This window comes from Telopea speciosissima, chromosome 3 (assembly GCF_018873765.1).
Source record: "Telopea speciosissima isolate NSW1024214 ecotype Mountain lineage chromosome 3, Tspe_v1, whole genome shotgun sequence".
Classification (NCBI taxonomy): Eukaryota; Viridiplantae; Streptophyta; class Magnoliopsida; order Proteales; family Proteaceae; genus Telopea; species Telopea speciosissima.
The window spans coordinates 51,756,144-51,782,029 of record NC_057918.1 but is presented as its reverse complement, the minus strand read 5'-3'; the positions used below and the strand labels follow the sequence as shown (position 1 = coordinate 51,782,029).

General features: G+C 41.9%; 1 protein-coding gene across 3 annotated transcripts in view; it reads left to right on the top strand.

The window, feature by feature from the left end:
* The window catches only part of LOC122656497 (electron transfer flavoprotein-ubiquinone oxidoreductase, mitochondrial), a 138,808-nt gene that overhangs the window by 74,238 nt on the left and 38,684 nt on the right, over positions 1–25,886 (top strand). For all 3 annotated transcript variants that reach the window (XM_043851041.1, XM_043851039.1, XM_043851040.1), the window contains 2 exons: positions 1,715–1,764; positions 1,870–1,936. In XM_043851041.1, the coding sequence (XP_043706976.1) occupies positions 1,715–1,764; positions 1,870–1,936 (117 nt within the window). The remainder of the gene's footprint in view (positions 1–1,714; positions 1,765–1,869; positions 1,937–25,886) is intronic.

Here is a 25,886-nt window from a genome sequence, read left to right as displayed (position 1 = left end):
CTGTTTAGGGTAAAATTAGGGTTAGGTTAAGGAATTCGGGTATGGGTTGTATATAGTTTTAATATGCAGGTTTAAGGGGTTATTTTGGTATAAAGAAAATAGAATTTGGATAGGTTTAGGAATTCTGCAGTTTTGGGTTAGGGTTAGGGTTTTAGGTTTCATGGGAGATGAGGGGGATTAGGTTTGGGTGGTCTGATTAGGCTCAAAGTTGGATCGAGTGTAAGAGGGAGTGTGGTGGATGTTTGCCGAAATTTTGGGACAGATCTGAAGGCTGGAGGAGAGTTGCTTGAATTTCAAGCTAGGAATCGAAGGAATAGTTGCAGGTTTAATGGAGGGGGATGGAAGGCTGACTGTGGTGATCTGATGGGATTGATGGAGTAAGACTGGCTTAGGTCGGAGGATGAAGAAGAGAAGGGTATGTGCAGAAAACTAAATCACTTACTGGTTTGAAGACCCAGCAATGGCAGCAGCTGAAATAGTGAAGAACCTCCCGATCTTCTCGATGCAAGGAGTTGCAGGAGTCCACCCACCCTATCCACCTTGAGATCCACAAGGATGTAAGAACTCACAGAGGAGCAGAGGCAGCAGCACGATGGCAGCAAACAAAGCTTGAAAGCAGAAATTTTTTAATGCAGAATAGTGGGGGAGCCTGCCCACGATTGCTTTATTTATAATCTGAAAAAGGGCCAAAGGCCTTACACATATTCAGATCTGGATTTGGAATCCCAGATCTGATTCCTAATTAAAAAACAACTCTACCCTCTTAAAATCGTGGAGGGGAAGAATAAGACATAGTTTTAGACAAAAATTAAAAGATGCTCTAAGAGCCAATAGAAATAAAACAAAATCAGCCAATAAGAAAGAGTCACTTAAATTGGACCATTGGTTGGACAGGTTCAATCTAAGAGCTCAAAAAAAAAATTAAGTATAGAAATAAACTCTTCTAAGGCTCCAACAATCAGTCCCTTAGGACTATTTCTTCGTCCTTCTTGTGCTTGGACCTGCATCAGCTCTCCCGGGCTAAGAAACATTCATCTCCGATGAATGGGTGAAGGCCATGTATCGATCATACAGCTCGGGGTCAAACCTCTTGAAGTCATTTGCATGGATCCAAGTACTGTCCTGGCGCGGGCGACCTTTCCACTTGACAAGGAAAGAATGGTTCTAAAGACTAAGGAAAGAATGGTTGCTCGATCTTCATGAATCTGGTCAAAATTAAGGTCTGGTTCAAGATGGGTCGAGTGGTCCAAGCTAAATCATGGCTCTAATTTTTGCAGAGCCAGTCGACCGTCTGATCCCCTTGGGATCAAGATGTTAAGAAAATGACCGTTTAAAAATGTTGGGAGTATATGGGCAATGGCCGGTCGACTAGGTTATTGTCCAGACACAGTCCGAGCACCATCCACTCTTCAGTCCAGATTTTTGCTGCTCTCATGAAACATTATCCGGGTAGCAGGGGTAAGGCTGCGTACATTATCTCCCTCCCCAAGCCCTGCAGTGGCGGGAGCCTTGTGCACTTGGTACACCCTTTTTTTGTTTTTTAATAACAAGTAGATTCCAGTTGGAGGTTCATATTCTTTGCTTTGAGGCTTACACCTTATTTCTTGGCAAGTTGAATGTCGCATGTCATGCTTTTACCATTTGAAGACACTGGTTTAAAGTTACTTTTTCCAACTGCCTTGTGTTTTAGTTTGTAACATTTCCGTTCTTGTAGGCATTCAAGTATGGGCTGATCCCAGGTGTGGTGTTTTCTGCCATAGAGCAGTAAGATCTCAATTAGCACCTAATGGTTTGAAAAAATTCTAGGTTTTGCATTTTCTACTCTTTTTTATATTGGTCCATACTTATTAGTTCTTTTCTCATTGACAGCTACATTTTGAGGGGAAGGTCCCCACTGACGCTGAAACATGGAAAACCTGATCATGAAGCAACAGATGTGAGCCTCTGGTTTTGGAAAATATGATTTTTTTATGTGGTTACTAGTTATTATTGAGAGTGTAATGCATAAGAAATTGGCTGAAGTTTTTATCCTGCATACCTTCTGTTATAGTTACTATACTATTCTTTCTTTCTATTGTCTTTACTTAAGTTTGTAGTCTATTAGTCTATTTGCTTGCCTGGTTATTTATGTATTATGCAACAACAACAACTCAGCCTTATCCTAACTAAATGGGATCGGCTACTGGGATCCTGGCCCTCCAATCAGCTCTATTCGAGGTCATACTTGATACATGGCCTAAGCTATGCATTTCTTTCCTCTCCACTTCTCCTAAGGTCATGTCTGCCCCTGGCTCTTTTAGTTCCTTCAATCTGAATAAATCACTCCTCCGTACTAGGCATCCAAAGGCCTCCGTTGAACATGGTCATGCCACCTCAAACAACTTTCTCGTAGCTTATCATGCATCGGAGCTACTCCCAAATCACCTCTAATATGATCATTCCTTACTTTGTCCTTCGTAGTTTTGCCACTTTTCCATCTCAACATCGTCATCTCCGCTACACTGAGTTTATTTATATATTGCTTCTTAACTGCCCAACATTCTGCCCATACATCATAGCCGGTTGTATGACTGTCCTATAAAGTTTTTCTTTGAGTTTTAACGGAATACATCTATCACACAACACTCCGGACGCATCTCTCCACTTCTTCCATCCTATTCTAATTCTTTGTGAAACAAGATCTAGAAAAAAAAAATCAGGAGAAACAAATAGGAAGGGATGGCTCTTTCATTGCATTGATAGAAGTGTAACTAGAAAAAGAAAGTCTCTCTCTATTACTTTGAGAATAGAATCGTTGGTTTGACCGACAAACTACGTGGGAAAATGGACCTTCTTTCTTCAGCAAGCATTTTTTTAAGTAACAATTCAATTCAGTTCGGTTTCGGAAAACTTGCCGGTCATGGATTAGTTCGTTTTGCGCCGTGAATTCTAGGACTTCCAACAGTAACATGCCTTCCCATCCCAACTTATTCACCACTACCTTAATCACCAGCACCAACAGCAGAGACGGTAGCATCATAGTTAGCTTAGCTAGTCGGTTCAGTAGCAGTCGCAGGAGAAGTTGAGTCGGTTGATGCAGTAGCAGTATATCCAGCAGAAGTTGTGGATTTTGTTGACCAAGATTTAGGAGTGGGTATAGATGAAGCAGTTGAAATTGTCCCTACTCCTGCTTGCTTTGCTTTCGCTGCACAATAGGGGAAACCCCAGGGGAAAACCCACCACTATGGGAATTGTTACCCCTATGGGATGGCCCACTATGGGAGAACCCCAACTAATAGGAACCTCGTACAGGGCAGCAGGGAAGGAAGAGCTAAGACTACTGCCAATACCAAGTACCAAGCCTACCAAGCCTACGGAACCAACCTTAACCGTATCGTAACAAATTGGACCATACCGAGGGAAAGAAAGCTCCTTGATTTGCTTTTCTGATCTAACTGGAAGTACTATGTCCCTATTGATCTATTCAATTGAAATTCAATGCCCAAGACCAACTTTATGTAGTGGATTGAACATGTGCTTCTCCCATCGGTCCTCAAATGATTTTAATATACCCCTTCCCATCTCTAGGTATTGTTGCTCTGACTCTTTCTTTCATTAATTCCATGCATGGAACAAGATCTCGGTCGAAACCGACCAAGGTTTCCAAGATATCTTGGTTTCATGGAAAACCGAGACGAAACCTGCATGTATTTTAAAAGTTCAAAGTTTCGACCAGTTTCGGCTGGTTTCGGATGAGATGATAGTAATTTCGCAAGTTTCGACACTCATGCCCTTCGAAACGTGGAGAAACCTGGCTCGAAACTAGTACAAACACTTATTTATGCCAAAAACCAGGCCAGCAACCAGGACAAACACTTATTTATGCCTAATATCATTTACTTAAGATATTATTCATAAATAAGCAAATACCCCCTATTTAAATCCAAGAAAAATAGTTAAAAAAATCAAATTCCAAAAGGATAAAAGTCAACCCCCCAGTTCAAGAACAAAAACTGGATTTTCGGTAGTACGTGCAATTTCCAACTTTCTAATGTTGGGGTTTTTCGCAAATAAAAAATTCCATAAATCTTAATATGGTAAAACATTGTTAAAAACCAAAAGTGCGGTAAAATATTCATTTGTTTTGATGTCCAAAAAATTATTTTCATTCAGAGCGATTTTGACAGCAGTCGCGCACACCAAATTAAGTTAGACTGGTACATAACTCCTTCAATATAAATGAGATTTAAGCAATCTTGGTTTTGTTTGAGCATGAGGTCAATGCAATGGGCTGCGCGTAGAGTCCAGAAAAGATGCAGCCTCTTGCTTTCCTTATTCATCAAATTTTCTTTTGCCTTCTTAAAATTACTCTTGTTGTCTTTCACTATTTACTTCTTCCACAACTTCTTTCATCGGCTTGTATATGTACATTGCATCCTTTCTCTCCTTGGATGCATCCATTGACTTCCAGAAGATGGTCTTGCCATCACATTAGACCATGAAGTTGATGATGGACTTTCGTCTAGTGGATCCAGTCCAACCATCACACATAATAGTAACTCCATAGTTCTCCCATTCGGCCTTAATGAGTTGATGCTCTCTTCAAGCTCCTGCTTTTGCTTGGGCAAATGTACATTCATCAATTCCCATGGAGTGGGCCTTTTCACTCCTGGGCCAGCCCTCCCAGCAGTGTCAATTATAGCCTGGTACTCTGGTAGTACATTACATTATCTCACAGTCCAAAATCACATAATCAAGATTAGAGTAGCGGAAAACAGAATAAAACTGTAAAATCAGAAAAAAGAATCTATCATGTGGTATCCTAAAAAATAATTGTGTGTCCATTATCCATTGCTTACAACCAAGGTCCAATCAAGATGTAAATACTATATATCAAAAATAATATACATCAATGTGGCAAAAGAATGAATATACATCAAGGGGAAAATACATCAAAGAGAATGTTGGGCCACACCCACAAATACATCAAAATGAAATGTAACAAGAAGGATAGTGAGGATCACATCCTCGATCATTATGTCCCGTAGGCATACTCCTCACATCTACGAATCAGCATAATGTCCCTCGGGCTCTGGAGTCTACAAATAGTCACTGTAGTCGACAGCAACAAAAGTATCATTTGTGCCCATTGTCACGCTAAGACCTACATCACAATCTAAAGGGGTTATTCATGTGGAATGAGATTCACTAAGCCCAATGAGGAGTCAGAACATGCAAGCACACACACAGTCCATGAATGAAATCATATGGTGCGTGAATGAGTTCATTTTATCAATTCCACCAAAGCAACAAAACTAAGTCTGGGTAAAGTACTACTGTTCAGCATATCCAAGTTATTTCCAGCTAACAGTATGTCGTCAATATACAAGGAGAGAATAGTAAAACTACTTCCATTCTTCAAGATATAAACACAATTGTCCAACTTGTTAGCCATAAAACCTAATTTAAGAACCGTTTTATAGAATACTAAATACCACTGACGTGAGGACTGCTTTAATCCGTACAAAGACTTTTAAGTCTACATACTTTATCCTCTTGTCCCATTATCTGAAAATCTTCAGGTTGTTGCATGAAAATGGTTTCTTCTAACTCGCCATTTAGAAAAGCAGTTTTCACATCCATATGGAATAATTCTAAGTCTAGATGTGGGAGAAGTGTCAATATTAACCTTATAGAGGCAAATTTCACTATCGGTGAGTAAGTTTCTTGGTAGTCTAATCTTTTTGCAACTAATCGGGCCTTGAATTTATTAACAGACCCATCTACCTCATTGCAACACCTTAGGTAGCATCCCTGGTCCTGAAAACGGCGGAGCCCAATGATGTCAAACCTAAGTTGCGTATAGAAAGTTGTGAATCCGGACTCCCACATGAGTTGACCACAAACCCCAAATAACCATGGTTCAAAATTTCACGATATATCGTCGAAATTTTGGCAAATTTCATAAATTTTGGCACTACCGAGACGAGATGGGCTTCCGAAATGAAAAATGTTCAAATTTCGTGAAATTTCGGTATATTTCGGCATGTCAATATTGCCAAAACGGCTACATTCCTATGCATGTGACTCTTTAAACTTAAGTATAAAAGCAATATCTCGTTTCGACCGAGACCTTGCAGAGAGTGCTTTAGTTGGTTTTTTTTTCTTCTTCCAAGCCATTCTTTGTGGGGGGAAACACTTGTTCTTCAATTATTACTAGGATTTGTTTTATGAAAGTTGTGAGTTGTGAGTTGTGAGTTGTGAGTTGTGACTTTGTGCATTGAGTATTGAACTACTGACCATTATTGGAGTTTATGAGTTCTGACTTATGAACTTATGCAATTATGACTTTATGAGTTTAAAGTTTAAACTAAAGGCTACATTTGACTTTATTTTTGTTTCATTACTTTGTTTAAATTTCTTTTTATGTCTTTTAGGGCTTAAACAATGTGTATTTAACTATTTATACATTAGGGTCCGACCGTATACTGTCAATCAAGGGTGCAAACCCAAAACACTACTTTGAGTTCAGTTTTTTTGTAATATGAAGGTTTAAATGTGTTTATTTAGCTTAAATAAGGGTGTACATGAACTATCAGGCCTTAATATGGCCAAAAACCCACCGAGATGGAGTGCCGAAATATGGCAGAAAAATACCATATTTCGCCGAAATTGTGGAATATTTCGGAAATTTTGACTAGCCTGAAATGGTGAGACGAGACGAAATTTCGAACTATGCAAACAACCCCTTCCTAGCGTTTGGTTCTGATAATACGGTCCCCGAACTCGATCTGCTTGCGAAAGAACTCTTATCGTTCCACGGAAGGAGTACTCCTGCTAATCATCATCGGGCTTACCCCGTGGGTTGTCCAACACCTAACCCCCTATCGGCAAGGATCGTAGTACTGGGTCACGTCTCATCCTAATCAGCATACATCTATATGAATGGTGGCGCATGCGTATGCATATACCAAAGGCCAAGTTCATAGTGCCAAAGTACCGATTGGCCCCACTCTCCTCCCGTCTCTAGTATAGACACACCCAATATTACGGCAAATGTGGTACCGAAGTCCCGTTTGGTCCCGCCACAAACCCGTTTCCAAGCCCAATGTAGCAGTTATCTCTAATACAACAATTATATCAAAATAAAATGCAACAGTGAGTACGACGATACATAATGGAATTCACATCGGCCAAACCGTACCTCGTTTCCAAGGCCTAGTTTTAAATGGGCATGAACTGCTTTAACCACATGGCGATCACGGGCCCGACTTTCCCCTTGGCTCCCGGATCCCATCTCACACATCCGTCACATGTACATTTCCAACATTCACATCTCATTCACAACAATTAGAGTATATGCAAAGAGTCCTAAACATCTAGCATATAACATTCAAGATGAATATTCACAATATTAATGATCACAACCCTAGGCTAGCAATCATATAAGAATTTAAATACCTAGACTAGCATACATAGTGAGCATAAGCATGAACATCATATTAGACATATCAAACTTAACATCATGCTATAAATGGCATACTGCATACACAATGTACAATGTTTGAAATACTTCGTAAAAGAAACCAAGTATCTAACCCACTCACCTTCGGCAACGTAGGTGATTCGATGCACTCGAGTGTGTACCTTCGATTCGACCTCACAAGAACCTTGTTTAAGACCTAATTCATGTATAGAATATTAGTTAATTAGGTTGCACTAAAATGTTATAAGACCCTCAACAAAACTTGGGAAAAATACCCAAACATAGCCTCAGGTATATCCTGCGGCTGATCGTGCAGTCGGTTACACTGACCAACCAGTCAGCTTGGCAGAAGCTTCCCTAAGGCCATAGGTTGATCCTACGGTCAGTCATGCCTGATCGACCGCTCGATCGACCGATCAGGCATCCGGGGCTGTACTCAGCTAGCCTTGGTCAATCATGGGTCTAGGCTGAAGGGGGCTTCAAGGGGATGGAGATACATCACCTACACATTTAATTGAACATAAAAACCCTAATGAACACCCCCATTTCATGGAGGGGTGATCCCACTATAGTTCTCCACTTGGAAACCCTAGGTTTGGGTTCAAGTTCCCATTTGAAATCCAAGGGGGAGGTGGAGAGCATATACCCCACTACCAAAGGGGCTTAAAAATATAAAAGGTCCACTCCAATGCTTGGAAGCATGAGGAAGCCATTGGGTAGGGTCTAGCATGCTAAGCATGAGTCATTCCCATCAATGGGCCAATGAGCTAGCTTGGTTTAGGGTGAGAGGTGTGCATAGAAGTGTAGAACTCCTAAGGAAGCACATAGGAATGGCCACAAGCCCTAGGTTCCAAACCCCAAATCCAAGAGGAAATCCCATAACCCTAGGTCAAGGCTTCAAGGAAATGGAGAAGAGTATGCAAGGTACATTGGTTTACCTTAGGGTTGAGCTTGGACTCCTAGGAGATGCTCCTAGTTTCCCTCTTCTCCTTCTTTTCTTCTTTCTTTCTCTTCTTTCTATCCTTCCTACGTTTTTAGCCTTAGGAGAAGTGAAATGATCCTTTGAGAGCTCATGTCTTTTTGTAGACTTGAGTTCACTAAGGCCTGTTTGGCAGACAGGCTATTTCCCCCCAACTTAAATCACTTTAAACTCAATATTTGGGTAAGTGGGTCCACCATCTAGCATCACAAGGGTGTGACACACATGGTGAACATCCACACTTCACATGGACACGAGGGGTTGGGCCCACCTCGAAGTTCAGTGGGAAATTTTCAGCATCACCGGTTGATCGTGCGGATGATCCCCCCAATCGACCACATGATCGACCCTCAGGCCATTTTACAGCACTTTGAGGTCAAACAAGGTCTGCTGTCCATGCCCAATCATATGGGGTTTTCAAGGGGGGGTTCATGTACATCAAATGGTACTATGTTACCATGCAATGGTGGGTTTAAATAACATGGTTTAGTCTCTTACCATCGAACATCTGAAGGCCCATAAGAATTCCACAAATGCTACAGCCTAAGGTCAACGGTGTCGTCAGTCACCGGAGCAACACCAATTATGAAAAGTTCAAATTAGACTGGGATTTTGGTCACGGGTGTAACAATTATTGTCTCTCTTTCATGGAGATTCTTATGCCTTCTTTGTGGAGGTTATTTGACAGTGTGTCCTTAGTGGAGACTATATATTTGTCTTCTTATCAGAGATTACTTGCTTGTCTTCTTAATGGAGATTATCTGCTGTCTACTTATTGGAGATTATTTGTGTTTCCTTATTGGAGATTATTTGCCCGCAGCAAAGATTTATGTATTTTTCAGTCACTTTAAGTTATATAAATACACATGCCGATCATGGTATGGTTAAGCTTTTCTCTCCAACCGTGAGTCTCTTCTCTTCCCTTACAACATTCTTTTCTCTTTTCCTTCCTCTTCTTCTCTCTTTGATTTCTACATTGAAGGTAGTGTTTATTTCTGTTTTTGTCATGCCTTCCATACAAATGGCCAATAATATATCACTTTACATAATTCATTTTGCTCCCATATGTCTGTATTTTCACTAACTATAATTCATCAATCAGTTTTCCTAACCATCCAGTTTGGTTGACTTCTCTCTTGGCACTCTTAATTCTATATTTGCTATTAAAGTTGCTCTTTGTTAGAAGTCTCAATGTAAGAGGGGAGGGGAATCGTGACTAGCATTAGTACTAATCACGATTCCCTATGGGTGTATTTTTGTCTTTTGTTTTTTTTGGGTTTTACCCTATTACTTAATGACATCGGTGGGGAGTGAAAACCTCACGGTTGTGACTCCCAAAAGTTGCAGCAGCTCTTTTTCTTCTTCCTCCCTCCATTCCTTCTCCTTTCTTCTTCTTTTATATTATTACATGGTATCAGAGCAAGATCCTTAGGGCTGCTACATAGTCCCTAGCATCTTGTTCTCTTCTTTCTCAAGGTTTCAATCAATTTTTGGTTGGCTCATCTCGGTTGGTGGTTTGCGACTTCTTTCGGCTTTGGTTTAAAGGGGTGCAGCACCCTATGTTATATTTTGGAGGTTTTTAGAGACTAGTTCATGCTTCGGAATTGAGAACTAGGTCTCTCGTTTTCTGGTCATTGTTTTATGGAGTAGAAGGTAATATTGATCAATTTTCTGGATCGATTTTCTGAGTTTCTGGGCAGAGTCTGCATCAAGTTTCTGGACAATTTTCTGCATTTATTTCTGGAGCAGCTCTATCGATCAAGTTTCTGGTTCAATTTTCTGGACAGATTCTGCATCCTTTTCTGGGCAGATTCTCTACATTGATTTCTGGGTAAATTCTGGCCATCTATTATATCTTATTTGGACTGATTATCTGGATCAATGAGTGATAATAAATCTGATGTTGCTGAAATTTCTTCCAATAAGTTGGTAGAAAAAAAGCTGGAAGGAGCCAACAATTTTCAACAATGGAAGAAAATTGTTGGCTGGTTTTAACTGGTCATGGTCATGAGAAGCACTTGACTCAAACATGACTCCTTGGTCGCCTTGGACGCCTTGGGCGGCATGGCGGGTGCCTTGTTTTTTTACCCTCTAAAACTCCATGGTCGCCTTCCCGCCTTGATAACTATGATCCAGTGATGAATCTCAGATTGTCATAGTGACATAAAATCTTGAAGTGAAAGACTAGGGCAGCAAGCAGCGGAATAAACTGAATCAGGCAGCGGAAATAATCAACCCAAATGTAAATCCTCATATAGGTAGGCAACAAATCCTCAAATAGGCAGGCAACAACCAAATATCTTCAATATTTTAATACTTCATTCTCCCCCTTATGGCAAACTCACCCCAATAACGAAGGATACCCAATGGCAATGGTGGAAACACTTATCTTCTATGTTTTGCACCAAGTGTTCATGCAAGTTCTGCTTCTGCAACGTCTGCAGGTGTACTGTACATAATCTCCCCCTCACGTGTAGTAGTACACGTGGACATAACAGAGATGATGAATGAGATAGTGCAGAAGGATAACCTTCCAGGGTTCTCCAAAGGTGCTATGGGTAATGGAAAAGAGGAAGTAATGGCAAAGTAGATTATACCATAAACTTCCAAAGTGATTATGGGTATATGCCAAAGGTATGGTATGAGAGGTGGTGAAGTGAAGAAAAGAGTAGTGGGATAATGAATTACGGAGAAAAACAATGCAACCCATAAATTTTCAACCATCTTCAAACGATCAAACTAACTCCTTAGATGGAAACTCCTGCAGGGGAGAGACACCAAACTCCAATATTCAAATCTGATAAGTAAACAGATCTGATTTGAAGGAATAGAACTGACGAAGATATCTGGGCACAATTGATGTAATAAACTTAAAAAGAAAAAAACTTGGATCAGATCTGAATTAGTGAACAATGCTAGGATCAAACTCTTAAAGTAAACTGGATTTGAATCAGTAGAGAAAACTTCACACAACTGAATAGGTTCGTAGTTGCAACCAATAACTATGGAACACACTGTTGTAATCCCAAATAAACTGATCTCCAGGGTAGTAGATTCGAGTCTTCAACAATGAAAGAAATTTGATCTCCAATAGTAGGATACTCAGTCTCAAGAACAGGGCAACAATAGTTCTCATAAAGGCAATAGTAACATGTCCACCAGTCATGTTTATAGAAGCCAATCAATAGAACCAGCAAGGTATGTAGTAAAGCTCAATAGAACCAGAAAGTATAAGATAATAACTTAGCAGATCCAATAGTAACTAGTAAGTGATGCAGCCAGCCACATAGGAACTATAAAAAAAATACGTTGATTGATGTAGAAGGTGACCATAAGGAAGAAACCTGAATTTTGTTAAAAAAACTCCATAAATGATGCTGAAACTTGGGTCGAGTACTCCTCTGATGGTGATAAAACACCTCAAAAAATCAGCAAGAGGACTGCACTAACCCTTAGATCGATTATAGTCAGGGTTTTGTAAAAACCCTGAAACTTGAGATCGATTGGAGGGTAGGGGGCTTCAGAAAAACTGATGATGACTTGTCAAAGTGTGATGATTTCAGGTAATAGATGCTGTCCTCAGCTGCTTGAATGGATCTCCAATACGAACAACCAATCTCTTGTAGTGTTTGAGACTTGATCTTCAAGAGGGAGAAACACCCAAAAGTGCAAAAAAAAATAGGGCAGCAGCTATCTTAGGTAAAATACTTCTTCTAGCCAAGAGTAATTGAAGTAGATTGCCTCTCTTGATGGTAGAAACACCTCCAAAAAATTACAGCAGCAGCAAACAACCCTAACCCAAAAAATCGATTAATGTCAGGGTTTTGGAAAACCCTGAAAACTAGAGATCGATTGGGGTAGGGGTATTCTCGAAACTTGGATAGGTGCAAGATTGAGGTTGAGTGGTCCTAGTAATGGAAGTAATCAGCCCTCCAAAAATCAGTAAAAGCTAAAACCTGTAACCCTAAATTTGATTGGAGTCAGGGTTTTTAGCAGGTAACCAAATTAAAAGGTTAAGGAAGTTTTGCTGTAAAAACTAATCCAGCCATCAGAAAGGGTCCAAACTTAGGTCGAGTGGGGCTTATCGTAGTGGAAAATCACCCCCCAAAAATCAGCTGCATCTGATAGGAGGAACCCAAAAAATCAATGGAGTTAGGGTTTTGAAAAAAACCCTAATAAAGGAGATCGATTGGGGTAAATCAAGGCCGGGAAAGAAAAGAAAGGAGTAGATGGAAGAGGATAGAAAGGTGCTGGAAAAGGTTGCATTGGTGGCTCCAACAATGGAGGATCAGCCTTCATGAGTGGAAAAATCTGATCTTCAAGGAATTCTAGAAAAGAACTCCAAATTGCAGGTATGCTTCCAGCAGACTTTCAATGGAAAAAATAGAGTGGATGGAGGAGGGCAACAACTAAATCATTGGTTTAGGTTTTTACCTCAATAGTGCTGCCCCCTTACAAGGATGAGAAGAAGAAAAACAGAAGAAGGTGAAACCAAGAAAGAGAGAAAGGCGAGAGAAGTCGATTGAAGAAAAAAGAGTGTTTTTTTTCTTTCTAACCTAGATCAGACCTGCTCTGATAACATGCTGGAAGAACCATAGGTTAGAAAGAGAGAATTAGAGAATAGAATGTGTTAGATTCATTGATAGGTAAGCCCCTCTATTTATAATAGAGGGGAAAGTTACAAAGGGACTGAAATAGACATAATTACCCCTAACTAGCTGAATTTATAAGAGCAGCAACTTAACCTAATGACATAAGAATTAAACTACCCCAAAAGGACCAGAATACCCCCACAGTATTCTGGATTACATATTCCAACACTCTCCCTCAGCTGGATTATACATATAAGTAAAAGGAAGCTCCAGCTTGAACTAATAAGAAAAAAACTCCATAATAATGCTAACAGATTATTTGAATGTTCTATATTCTGGACAGAACAATCTTTCTCGGATTTATGAGCTTTCTCAAGATTTTTATTAGGTTGATCGGAAGGGTCGTTCTTTGACCCAAAATTTTGGAGACTTCAAGAGGATGTATGAGGAGCTGAATTCCTTACTTGCTATTACTTCTGACATACAGAAGATGCAAAATCAGCGAGAGCAACTCGCAGTCATGGGATTTTTAGGTGGTTTGGGTAAAGAATTTGATGTTGTCTGTTCACAGATTCTTGGTGGCGATAAAGTGGCTACACTTTCAGAGACCTTTTCTCGTGTTCTACACGTCTCACGTGGTATGTTCGAGTGTAGCGCTTCCTCACCAAATTCATTGTCGTTTGGGTCATCCTTCTTTGGAGAGTAAAAAATTTTGGATAGTCGTTTTCGGTCATTGTCCAGTTTACAGTGTGAGTCTTGTCAATTTGGGAAACTTCACCGTGTAAGTTATCCCCCTAGAGTCAATAAACGGTCTGACCAACCCTTTTCTTTAGTTCATTCAGATGTGTGGGGTCCTTATCCAGTAATTTTTAAGTTGGGTTTTCGTTATTTTGTCACTTTTAAATGATTATTCCTGAGTTACCTGGATTTATTTAATGAAAAGTCGTTTTGAGTTGTTCTCAAATTTTTTGTGCCTTTGTTCTTGAAATTCAGAATCAATTTAGTACTTCTTTGAAATCCCTTCGTAGTGATAATGCTAAAGAATATTTTTCAGCTCCCTTCAGTGCTTTTATGATGCAATATGGGATTGTTCATCAGCCCTGTTGTGCTGACACACCTCAACAAAATGGTGTGGCAGAGAGGAAAAATAGACATTTAATGGCGGTCACTCGATCTCTTCTGTTTGAGATGAAGGTGGCCAAACCTTTCTAGGCTCATGCTGTTTTGACTGCATGCTATCTCATTAACCGCATGCATTCTTCAGTTTTGGGTGGTGGCATTCCATACTCTTTGTTATTCCCTTCTATACCATTGTTCGGGTTACCACCACGTGTTTTTGGGAATGTTTGTTTTATTCGGGATCATCGTCCTGGTCGTTCTAAGTTGGATTCTAGAGCTCTTAAATGTCTTTTTGTTGGGTATTCTAGAACTCTAAAGGGTTATCACTGTTATTCATTTGATTTGAATCAATATTTTATGACAGCTGATGTTACCTTCTTTGAGTCTACTCATGTTTAGTCTTCAATAGTTTCTTCAGATTTGGATGATGATCTGCCCATATATGTTGTCGAAAGTTCTCCTGGTTTGCAGGTTCCTTTGTCATTTGCTCCACCTTCTCGTTCTATAGAACCTCTTGTTGTGTTTCAGCGTCGCACTCCGAACGAGGCTGCACCCCGTATTACACCTTCCGAGAGATACACCACTCAGTAGAATGCTTCTACCTCGCCTTCTTTGCTTGCAGATCCTGATCCTGCACTAGGTACTTCCTCTTCTCCTATCATTCCTAATGTTTCTGATTGAGATGTTCCGATTGCTCATCGTAAGGGTGTTCAAAGTTGTACCCAACATCTCATTTCTAACTTTGTTTCCTATTCTGGTTTGTCCTCTAGTTTTACTGTTTGTTTGTCTACTGTTGAGCGTCATCCTATTCCTAAGTCTGTTGCAGAAGCCTTGTCTAGTTCTGGGTGGAGAGCGCTACTGTGACTGAGGAATTATCTACACTAGAGGTGAATCAGACATGGGACCTCGTTTCCTTACCATCTGGTAAGTTTGCTATTGGTTGTCGATGAATATTTGTGGTGAAGGTCAACCCTGATGGTTCCTTGGCTCGTTTGAAGGCTAGACTTGTTGTTAAGGGTTATGTGCAGGTATATGGTGTAAATTACCTGGATACTTTTTCTCCCTTGTTGCAAAGCTTACATCAGTCCGCATATTGATTCCTTTGGCTGCGATATATCATTGCCCTTTGTTTCAGTTGGATGTGAAAAATGCCTTCTTACATGGTGAATGATGATCTCCATGAAGAAGTATATATGAAGTTACCTCCTGGGTTTATTGCTCAGAGGGAGTCTGGTTAGGTGTGTAAGTTGAAGAAATCGTTGTATGGGCTGAAATAGTCGCCTCGGGCGTGGTTTGGTTGATTTAGTGATGTTGTGTTGGAGTTTGGGCTGACATGATCTGAAAGTGATCATTCGGTGTTTTTCCGAATATCTGATGTAGAAAGGATATTTTTGATAGTTTATGTGGATGATATTGTCATCACAGGAGATGATTCTTCTAGTATTGAGAAATTGAAGGTACATTTAGGACAACAGTTTCAGACTAAAGATCTTAGAAGACTGAAATATTTTTTGGGCATTGAGGTTGCTCAATCACGGAAAGGAATTTCGCTGTCACAATGAAAGTATGTTCTTGACCTGCTTTCAGAGATAGGGTTGTTGGGCGCTAAACCTATGGATACTCCTATGGATCCAAATTTGAAGCTTATGGTAGATGATGGTGATGTGCTTGAAGATCCTGAGAAGTATCGGAGACTTGTAGGGAAACTCAATTATTTGACTAAGAAATCAGGTTGGAATTAGGATTCTATGAAATTAGTTGAAAGATCTGGTTTTGAAAACAACTTTAAATTAAAATTTCAAACTGATCCTGTCTCAATCGACTCTTCCATTCTATTTCCAGGGTTCATGTAAAGCATCATTTGCTGGGTTTATCTCGATAATTGTGAGGTTTGCTACATGTGATGAGAAGATGAGTTTATTCTTGGTTACAAGATGCAAAACCCCGATAGGAGGGCTATTAAGAAAAATGGATTGAGATGAAAATTGGAGGGAAATTTAGGACATAGCTCCTCCGGCTCCGGCCACCCCTGATGGCTTGAAACTCCCCTCTCTTGCAGCCTTCTTCCTCCATACCTTCTTCTCCCTCGCCCCCACTTTCTCCTCCCCTACCTTCTCAGCCAGTATCCTGGAGTTCTCTCGTTACTCCAATTTCTGGTTCTCTGCCCGATGGCCTCCCACTCCATTTCGTTGCTCTCAACTTTGTTGACTTTACAAAGTTTGCGCTTTGCTCACCTGAACTTCTTGACTCCGAAGCTAAACTCTGGGAGAATTGTTTGGTAGGCCATTTCCTTGGCTCCAGACCTCCGTTTCACACTGTTAAGCTGTCTCTCTCCAAGCAATGGAGAACCCAAGGCTCCATGGACTCTTTCCTGCTGGATAATGAATTTTTCATCTTTAAATTCTTTACTGACTCTGACAAAACTCGAGCCCTTGAGGGTGGGCCTTGGCTTGTAGGTAAGAAGCCTATCTTCCTGCGCCAGTGGCATCGGCAGCTCCAACTCCGGCGAGTTGATCCCACCTCCATTCCTCTTTAGGTTACTCTGCCGGGTCTCCCCCTACATTATTGGTGCACTGATGGTCTCAGCCTAGTTGGCTCTGTCTTGGGTACTCCTCTATTCTTGGACGTTAGAACTCGCCGTAAAGACAGGCTCGCTTATGCTCGAATTTGTGTTGAGGTTTCGGCTACGGAACCACTCCCTTCCTTTATCACGGTTAAGGAGGGAGAGGACTTCTCTTTTGAACAAGAGCTCTACTATGAATGGAAACCTCCCCATTGTGAGGTTTACAAGACGTTTGGCCATGGTTCCCATCTCTGCACTCCTAAGGCTCAGCCTTCTTTGCCAGCTCCTGCTGTTGTGGTTGATGACTGGTCTGGCCCTGCTGCTGTCCAAGGCGAAGCGTCTATAGTCGCTAAAGTGCAATCGATTCAGCCTCCCCCTGCTGTCGTCAGTTTGGACTCCAGAAACACTTCGGAAGTGAGAAATTTCAGATCGCCTTCCCGGGGAAGAACTCGTAACAGGATTCGACACCGAAACCGTCGCCGAAATGAGGTTGGATCGCTAAGTCAACCGAGCCAACAGGCTTTCTGGAACAGGTTCGGCGCTCTTGCCGCTGATGACGATGTAGATGACTCTTTACCTGTCTCGTGCCCCGAGAAGCCCTCTTTTGATGTTTTACCCAGAAGCAGATCCAGGATGTCGCAGGATGCTCCCCCTGAACCTTTCGTTTCTAGCTCTCACTCCTCGACTGCTGTTGCCTTGGGTTTGCCATCGTTGGCGTCTTGCTCTGCTGTGGCGACTGGCTCCCTGCCTTCGTCATCTACTCCAGGTGCTGTTGCTTTATGTTTCCCTTTGGATGATAACTTAATGAAGACCTCCTTTTGCCAACCTTTTGTGGACCCCCTTACTTTTGGCCATCCTGACCCCCTGTGGTCCCCCCTGGTCAGTCCCTCCCCCTCCTCCCCTTGGGCTCGAACTCTTCTGGGCCTTGTTCTAACCCCACCCCTTTAAGTGAACCTCCCCTTTCTCTCTCGGGTTCGTGGGTTTCAAACCAACCCGCCTCTCTTAACCAGAGTGGATCTTCTCCTTCTCCACCGGAAAACGGCTCCCTGCTATCTCCTATCCATCGCAGCTCTCTGCTGCCTTCAATCATCCCTCCCTCCCCCCTCTACTGCTCCTATCGTCGTCGCCATCGCAGTGAGACCCGCTCGAGGCCTGTTTTGTCCAGGCTCTGTAAGCCTTTACTGCCCCTGCCTGCCTTCCCCTCATGATCTAAGGTTTCATCTGGAACACCAAGGGCTTGAATTCCCCTTCTAAACAAGCTACTGTTCGTTTCAAGTTGCGTCAGTCTCGAGCCTCTTTCTGCTGTCTCTTAGAAACCCATATCAAGGAGCCCAACCATGCCAAAATTCTGCTTTCTCTTGCTCCTGGCTGGTTCTTTCTCTCCAACTACTCACATCACCCAAATGGTAGAATCTGGATTCTCTGGGACCCTTTAAAAATCTCTTTATCCCTCCTGTCTTCCTCCTCCCAGTTGGTTCATCTTTCTTTTTCTGACTGCCTGGGTCATCTCTCCTTCTTTTTCACTGTGGTCTATGCTCTTAACAGCCCTTCCCTGAGAATCCCTCTGTGGTCTGACCTTGTTTCCATTGTTAGGCAGCTTGGCTCTCACCCTTGGGGCTTAGGAGGTGACTTCAATGTGATTAGATTCAGCCATGAAAAGATGGGAGGTGATCACTTGGACTTGGAAGCTATCAACTCCTTCAATGAGTGTATTGAGGATTTGGGTGTTAACGATCTTAGATGGACTGGGTTCCCTCTAACTTGGTGCAACAAGAGAGCAGGTACTTATAGGGTTTCTTGCAAGCTGAACAGGGTCTTGGTCAATGAGGATTGGCTCTTAGCCTTCCCTTCCTCTTATGCAAATTTTGACAACCCCGACATCTCGGACCACTCCCCCATCTCTCTCACTATCCAGCCTTCCACTTCCTTTGGCCCCAAACCCTTTAAATATTTTGACATGTGGTCCTCTCACCCCACTTTCTTAGCCACTGTCCTCCAAGCTTGGGAAAAAGATGTCTCTGCTTTCACCTCCCCCCTCATTGATTTCTCCAGAAAGCTCAAAAATGTTAAGGCTGCTCTCAAGGATTGGAATACCTCTTCTTTTGGAAACATATCTCAGCAGGTTCTGGACTACAAGGACAGATTGGGTTCTATTCAGCTTAGGCTTCAATCAGATCACTGCAATGAAGCTTTAGCTATAGAAGAAAAAGTTATTTCTCTTGAGATCTCCACCTTACTTGCTCGTGAAGAGAGCTTCCTGAAACAGAAATCCAGAACCAAGTGGTTAGAGTTGGCAGACTCTAACTCTGCCTATTTTCACAGATCTCTGAAGGCTAAGGTCAATGCAAATTCCATTGTTCACCTCACTGCTCATGATGGTTCCATTGTCTCCACTGTTAAAGGCATCAAAGACTTGGCTGTTCAGCATTTTAAGGATATCTTCTCCAGCTCTCAGTTGACCTCTCCCCCCATCCCGAGTGGCCTTCTCAACAAATTCATCCCGCCGGCGCTCCTTGACTCCTTGAGCTCCATTCCAAAGGAAGATGAGATTGTGGTTGCCATTCACTCCCTTAAGGTGTCAGGAGCTCCTGGCCCGGACGGCTTCAGTATGGGGTTTTTCTTAGCTACTTGGGATATCATCAAGCAGGACCTTATTGCAGCAATTGTCAGCTTCTTCTACAACCCTTATCAAGTTAAAGGTATCAACCACACTTTCCTTTGTCTTATCCCCAAGAAGGATGGTGCTTCTGCTATGAATGATTTCAGGCCAATTGCTCTCTGCAATCTCATAGACAAATTCATTGCCAAGATCCTTGCTAGGCGGCTCAAGAGTGTTGTGGATATGCTAGTCAGTGACAACCAATCGGCTTTCATCCCTGGAAGGCACATCTCGGACAACATCATTAGTTGTCATGACATTGCTAGAGGTTTTGAGAGGAAAAGTCATGCCCCTTTTATTCTCCTAAAGATTGACATTCACAAGGCCTTTGATTCTTTAAGGTGGGATTTTATTTGCCAGGTGATGAACAAGATGGGATTCCCCTCTATCTTTGTCAACTGGGTCAAGGCTTGCATCTCTTCCACAAAGTTCTCCGTCCTTGTTAATGGCAACCCTGCAGGTTACTTTGATGCCTTTATTGGAATTAGATAAGGCTGTCCTCTCTCCCCGTATTTGTTCACCTTGGCTTTGGAAGCCCTCTCCAGGGAAATTCAAATTTGCATAGATCAACAGCTTATTTCGCCCATGCCCAAGTGTAAAGCTCTCAACTTATCTCACTTGGCCTTTGCGGATGACCTAATGATCTTCTCAAAGGCTTCCGTTGCCTCTCTGGACTCTATTATGCTTTGCTTGCAGCACTTTCATGAGTTATCAGGCCTTCGCATCAACCTTTCTAAGTCTCCTGCTCTTTGCGGGGGTCTCGGAGCAGAACAAGACTCCCCTTCTGGACAAATCTGGCTTCCAAGAAGGTCACCTTCCAGTGAAGTATTTGGGCCTCCCTTTGATTCCTGCCAGGCTTTCAGCCCACCACTGCACCCCAATGCTCGACCTCATTCGGAATAGGCTTCAGTTATGGAAAGGCAAGGTCCTTTCTTATGCGGGCAGGCTGGTCCTTATCAAATCAGTTTTGGAATCTTCTTATATCTACTGGTCTGGAATCTACGGGCTGCCTCAAGCTACTATAAAGTTCTTGGAATCTCTTCTGGCTTCTTTCCTTTGGAAGCGTAATGATACTTCTAGATTTCTCCACCCTCTTCCCTGGGCTACTGTGTGTCTACCGAAGAAAGAAGGTGGCTTGGGTATTAGAAGAATCAAGGATGTGAACTTGGCCGGTATCTCCAAATTAATCTGGAAGATTGCTTCAGAGTACAAGAGCATTTGGGTTGACTGGATCTACTCGGGACCCCTTAGGCATGACTCCATTTGGACGGCTTCCCTGTCGGCTCACTCCTCTTAGGTTTGGCGCAAAATCCTAGACTCCCGCCACCTGGTCAGCCATGTCATCAAATCTCAGATTGGGGATGGGCTCTCAACCTACCTTTGGCTAGATCACTGGCCCAAAGGGTCTCCTTCTCCCTCTGGTCACCCCTCGGATTATTTATGCTTCGGGCCTCCACAGGCTCTCTTTGGTGGCTGACATTCTAGATCAGTCCGACTGGGCTCCTCCTGTTTCCACTGCGAACCTAGCGAACCTCTAGAATGATCTCTCCTCCATCACTAAAAGGCCTTCAGGCAGCCAGGACTGTGTTAACTGGTTGGCTAGCAACCCTGCTCTGTTCTCCTCTAGATAAGCATGGGATCTCATTCGGCACAAAGGTCCTCTTGCCCCCTGGAGAAAGCTTCTTTGGTTCAAGCATCACATCCCTAGGCACTGCTTCACAGTCTGGAGGATCTTCAACAACTGTCTCCTTACTCATACCTTCCTGCTGTATCGCCACATTCCTGTCTCTCCTTCATGCTGCCTTTGCTGGAACAATGTGGAAGACACTGATCACCTCTTCTTCGAGTGCCCAACTGCGGCTGCAATCTGGAAAGGCATCTTACTTAAATGTTGGCCTGCCCCTAGAAGAATTCTCCCTTTCTCCTGGGAATGGATTTGGGTCGACATGACGTTTGGGGGCCGCTCTGTGTGTGACACTGTTGGAAAGCCTGCTTTTTGTGCTACCTTGAACTACATCTGGATGGAGCGCAATATTAGGAAATGGACCTCCAATTCTAGATCTTACCAACAAATTTGGGATTCCATTTCCTTTGATATTAGGGCGAAACTTTCGTCTGCTCCTCCCTCTTTTTGTACTGACACTCCAAGGAATAGGTTTATTGGTGTCTCCTGGGGCCTCTCCTCTGTTTCCTTTCTTTCCCCTAGCCCGCAAAGTTGATGCTGGGGTTTCTTATTTTTGTTTGTTTGTTCCCCCTTGAGGGCCCTGTATTTTTTCTTCCTTCTTGGTAATGAATTTTTTATTCACCCAAAAAAAAAATTATTTGACTGTAACTAGGCCTGACATCTCCTTTCCTGTCAGTGTACTGAGTCAGTTTTTGTTTGCTCCTCAGTCATCTCATTAGGATGCAGTTATACGGGTTCTACGATATATCAAGAAGGCTCTTGGACGTGGTCTCTTATATTTTGACCATGGTCATGGGAGGAATGAGGGTTTTTTCAGATACTGACTGGGCAGGATCTCTAGTTGATCGAAGGTCTACTTCAGGATATTGTATGTTTGTTGGGGGAAACCTAGTTAATGTAGTCCTATAAAGGCAAGACCTAATAGGAACCAGGAAAAAAAACAGAATTCTGTAACTGTTTACAGATGTGGACTGTTTAGGGTGAAAATAGGGTTAGGCTTAGGAATTCGGGTATGGTTTATATAGGGTTTTAATATGCAAGTTTAGGGGATTAATAGGGTATAAAGAAAGTAGGGTTTGGATAGGTTTAGAGGTTCTGCAGTTTTAGGATTAGGGTTAGGGTTTTAAGTTTCATGGGAGGTGAGGGGAATAAGGGTTTGAGTGATCTGATTGGGCTGAAAGTAGGCTCGACTGTAGGGGGGAGTGTGGTGGATGTATGTTGAAAGTTTGGTTTGAAACTGATGGACAGATTTGAAGTTATGGAGGAATCCTAGTTAGGGTAGGAGTGAGAAGAAGAAGGTTTAAACAAAGTTCAGATTCAAACTTACTGGATTTGAAGAGATCTTCAATGGTAGCAGCTTTGAAGATGAACAATGGGGTCTCCCGATCTTCACGATGCAAGGAGATAAGTATCAGCACTCCCGATCTTCACAATGCAAGGAGTTGATTCGAGATCCACCAATCCCTTCCACCTTGATAAACCCATAAGGATGCAACACTCTCAAGGAGCAACAGCAGCAACAAAGGCAGCAAGCATAAATCTGAGTTTTATTAATCAAATTCGTGTCCAATGCTGGCCTCCCTTACAACTTATATAGAAGACTCAAAAATAGACTTAGACACTAAAAAGGAAAGGCCTAATCCTATCCCTAATCTATTAGCTAACTTGAACTGACTAGGAAACTGAATAGATTCAAAATAGAGTCCTAATCTAGCCTAACTAAACAACTAAAAGAAAAACTAATAAAATCACTTAAATTGAACCATTGGTTGAACCGGTTCAATTTAAAACACTAAATAAAAAGCTCTAAGTATGGAAATAAAACTAAGTATGGGAGCTAATCCCGTATGCAACCTATTTACCCATATTTTAGGCCCATAAAAGTAGCCTATTACATTAGAAACCCATGGGATCAAAGGCCCAACATGTATGTAACCCAACCCTAGACTTATTCCCAATGAAACAAGCCCTATTTGGTGATGAATCTGCATCAACTCTCCCCAGCTCGAAAAAATTCGTCCTCGAATTTTGTAGTGATGAGGGGAAAACAACATGTGAGTAGCAGCTTTAACCATTCCCAAACAGAATTCTGGTTGCTTGTAGACTTTAGGGATGTAGTCTTCAAGGCGTGGAGCTTTCTCTTCAAAGAACCATAGTGGCATAACAAACTCTATGTGCTCGACCTCTTCAAGAACAACATCTTGGATGTCGATGATTTCTTGTGGAGTGTTCTCAATCACCACTTCATCTTCCATGTCCTTAGCCTTGTCTACGTTGCTCTCGTCAGTAGTTTCTTCTACCATTGTGTTTTGGACCTCCACATCAATTTGATGGCCGAGCTTCTCAACCATGATCTCAACTACTGGTGCAACTTGGTCTACTTGAATTTCTTTAGCTATAGGTTCTTGAATCTCTTCAACACAAACCGCCTTAGTAGAATCTTCTGTTGGTGCATCCGCCATTGGTGAAACTTCAAACACAGTCGATGCCACTTGTGTTTGAGTTTACATGTTCGGCAATCCCTGTGGCTGTACAGTCGATGTGGTCACCTTTGATTGTAACCCTTTTAGAGTAGAACAATGGTATAGATGGTGTTGATCAGGTAGGACACACGAGTTGTTTTCAGGTTCAATCCAACCTTGTCGCTCGTCCAACCAATTACAACCTACTGCAATAGTGCTCCTTAGAGATGGTACCGGCTGACACCAAGCACTGTCAGAGTACGAGGAACGCTCAAATTCAATAAAGACTTGACCTGTAGGCATGATGCAAATCTCTCCTGACTGGGACAACATATCCACTACGGATGTGAAATAATGTTGTTGCGTCGCCTCTCATCAACAATTTATATGGCTATGCTCCCATTGGGTAGACAAACTCGGGTCTTAAAAACGAATAGAGGTGGGTCTTTCGAGGCTTGGTTGGAGCTTCCCTCCGCCGTAGCTTTGATACCAATTTAATGTAGTTCTATATAGGCAAGGCCTAATAGGAACCAGGAAAAAAAAAAAAGAACTCTGTAACTGTTTACAGATGTGGACTGTTTAGGGTGAAATTAGGGTTAGGCTTAGGAATTCAGGTATGGTTTATGTAGGGTTTTAATATGCAAGTTTAGGGATTAATAGGGTATAAAGAAAGTAGGGTTTGGATAGGTTTAGAGGTTTTGTAGTTTTAGGGTTAGGGTTAGGGTTTTAGGTTTTATGGGAGGTGAGGGGAATTAGGGTTTGAGTGATCTAATTGGGCTGAAAGTAGCATCGAGTGTAGGGGGGAGTGTGGTGGATGTATGCTGAAAATTTGGTTTGAAACTAATGGACAGGTTTGAAGTTATGGAGGAATACTAGTTAGGGTAGGAATGAGAAGAAGAAGGTTTAAACAAAGTTCAGATTCAAACTTATTGGATTTGAAGAGATCTTCAATGGCAACAGCTTTGAAGATGAACAATGGGGTCTCCCGATCTTCACGATGCAAGGAGATAAGTAGCAGCCCTCCCGATCTTCACGATGCAAGGAGTTGATTGGAGATCCACCAATCCCTTCCACCTTGATAAACCCACAAGGATGCAACACTCTCAAGGAGCAACAACAGCAACAAAGGCAGCAAGCATAAAGCTGAGTTTTTATTAATCAAATTCGTGTCCAATGTTGGCCTCCCTTACAAACTTATATAGAAGACTCAAAAATAGACTTAAACACTAAAAAGGAAAGGCCTAATCCTATCCCTAACCTATTAGCTAACTTAAACTGACTAGAAAATCGAAATAGACTCAAAATAGAATCCTAATCCAGCCTAACTAAACAACTAAAAGAAAAACTAATAAAATCACTTAAATTGAACCATTGGTTGAACCGGTTCAATTTAAAACACCAAATAAAAAGCTAAGTATGAAAATAAAACTAAGTATGGGAGTTAATCCAATATGCAACCTATTTACCCATATTTTAGGCTCATAAAAGTAGCCTATTACATTAGAAACCCATGGGATCAAAGGCCCAACATGTATGTAACCCAACCGTCGACTTATTCCCAATGAGACAAGCCCTATTTGGTGATGAATCTGCATCACTGGTGTCATGGAAAAGCAAGAAACAAACCGTTTTAGCTCGATCTAGTGCAGAGTCTGAGTATCGTGCTATGGCTCATGGTACTTGTGAACTGATGTGGATGAAATGGTTGATGACTGAACTTGGGTTTGTTGACAATTCTCCTATGACTTTGTGGTGTGATAATCAGGCTGCTATCCATATCATGAAAGGACGAAACACATTGAGATAGACTGTCATTTTGTCCGTGAGAAGCTGCAACAAGGGATCATTTCTCCTCGTCATGTTTGAACGGGGGAGCAACTTGCTGATTTATTTACCAAGTCTTGGGGAAGTGTAAGGGTTGAGTATATTTGTAACATGCTAGGCATGATTAACATCTATGTTCCAGCTTGAGGGGGAGTGTTAGAAGTCTCGATGTAAGAGGGGAGGGGAATTGTGATTAGCACTAATACTAATCACGATTCCCTAGGGGAGGTATTTTTGTCTTTTGTATTTTTTGGGTTTTATCCTATTACTTAATGATATCGGTGGGGAGTCAAAACCTCACAGTTGTGACTCCCTAAAGTTGCAGCAGCTCTTCTTCTTCTTCCTCCCTCCATTCCTTCTCCTTTCTTCTTCTTTTATATTATTACACTCTTATTGATTCAGTGCCAAATTGTCTCATGGTCCCTTTGAGAGTTCTCCTTCTGATTGAATGGTTTCTAGATACATGGTAGGGGTGGGATGTGAATGTGGTACAAATAATTTGTGTATGAATGCCATTGGTGAGCTCTATTCTATGACTT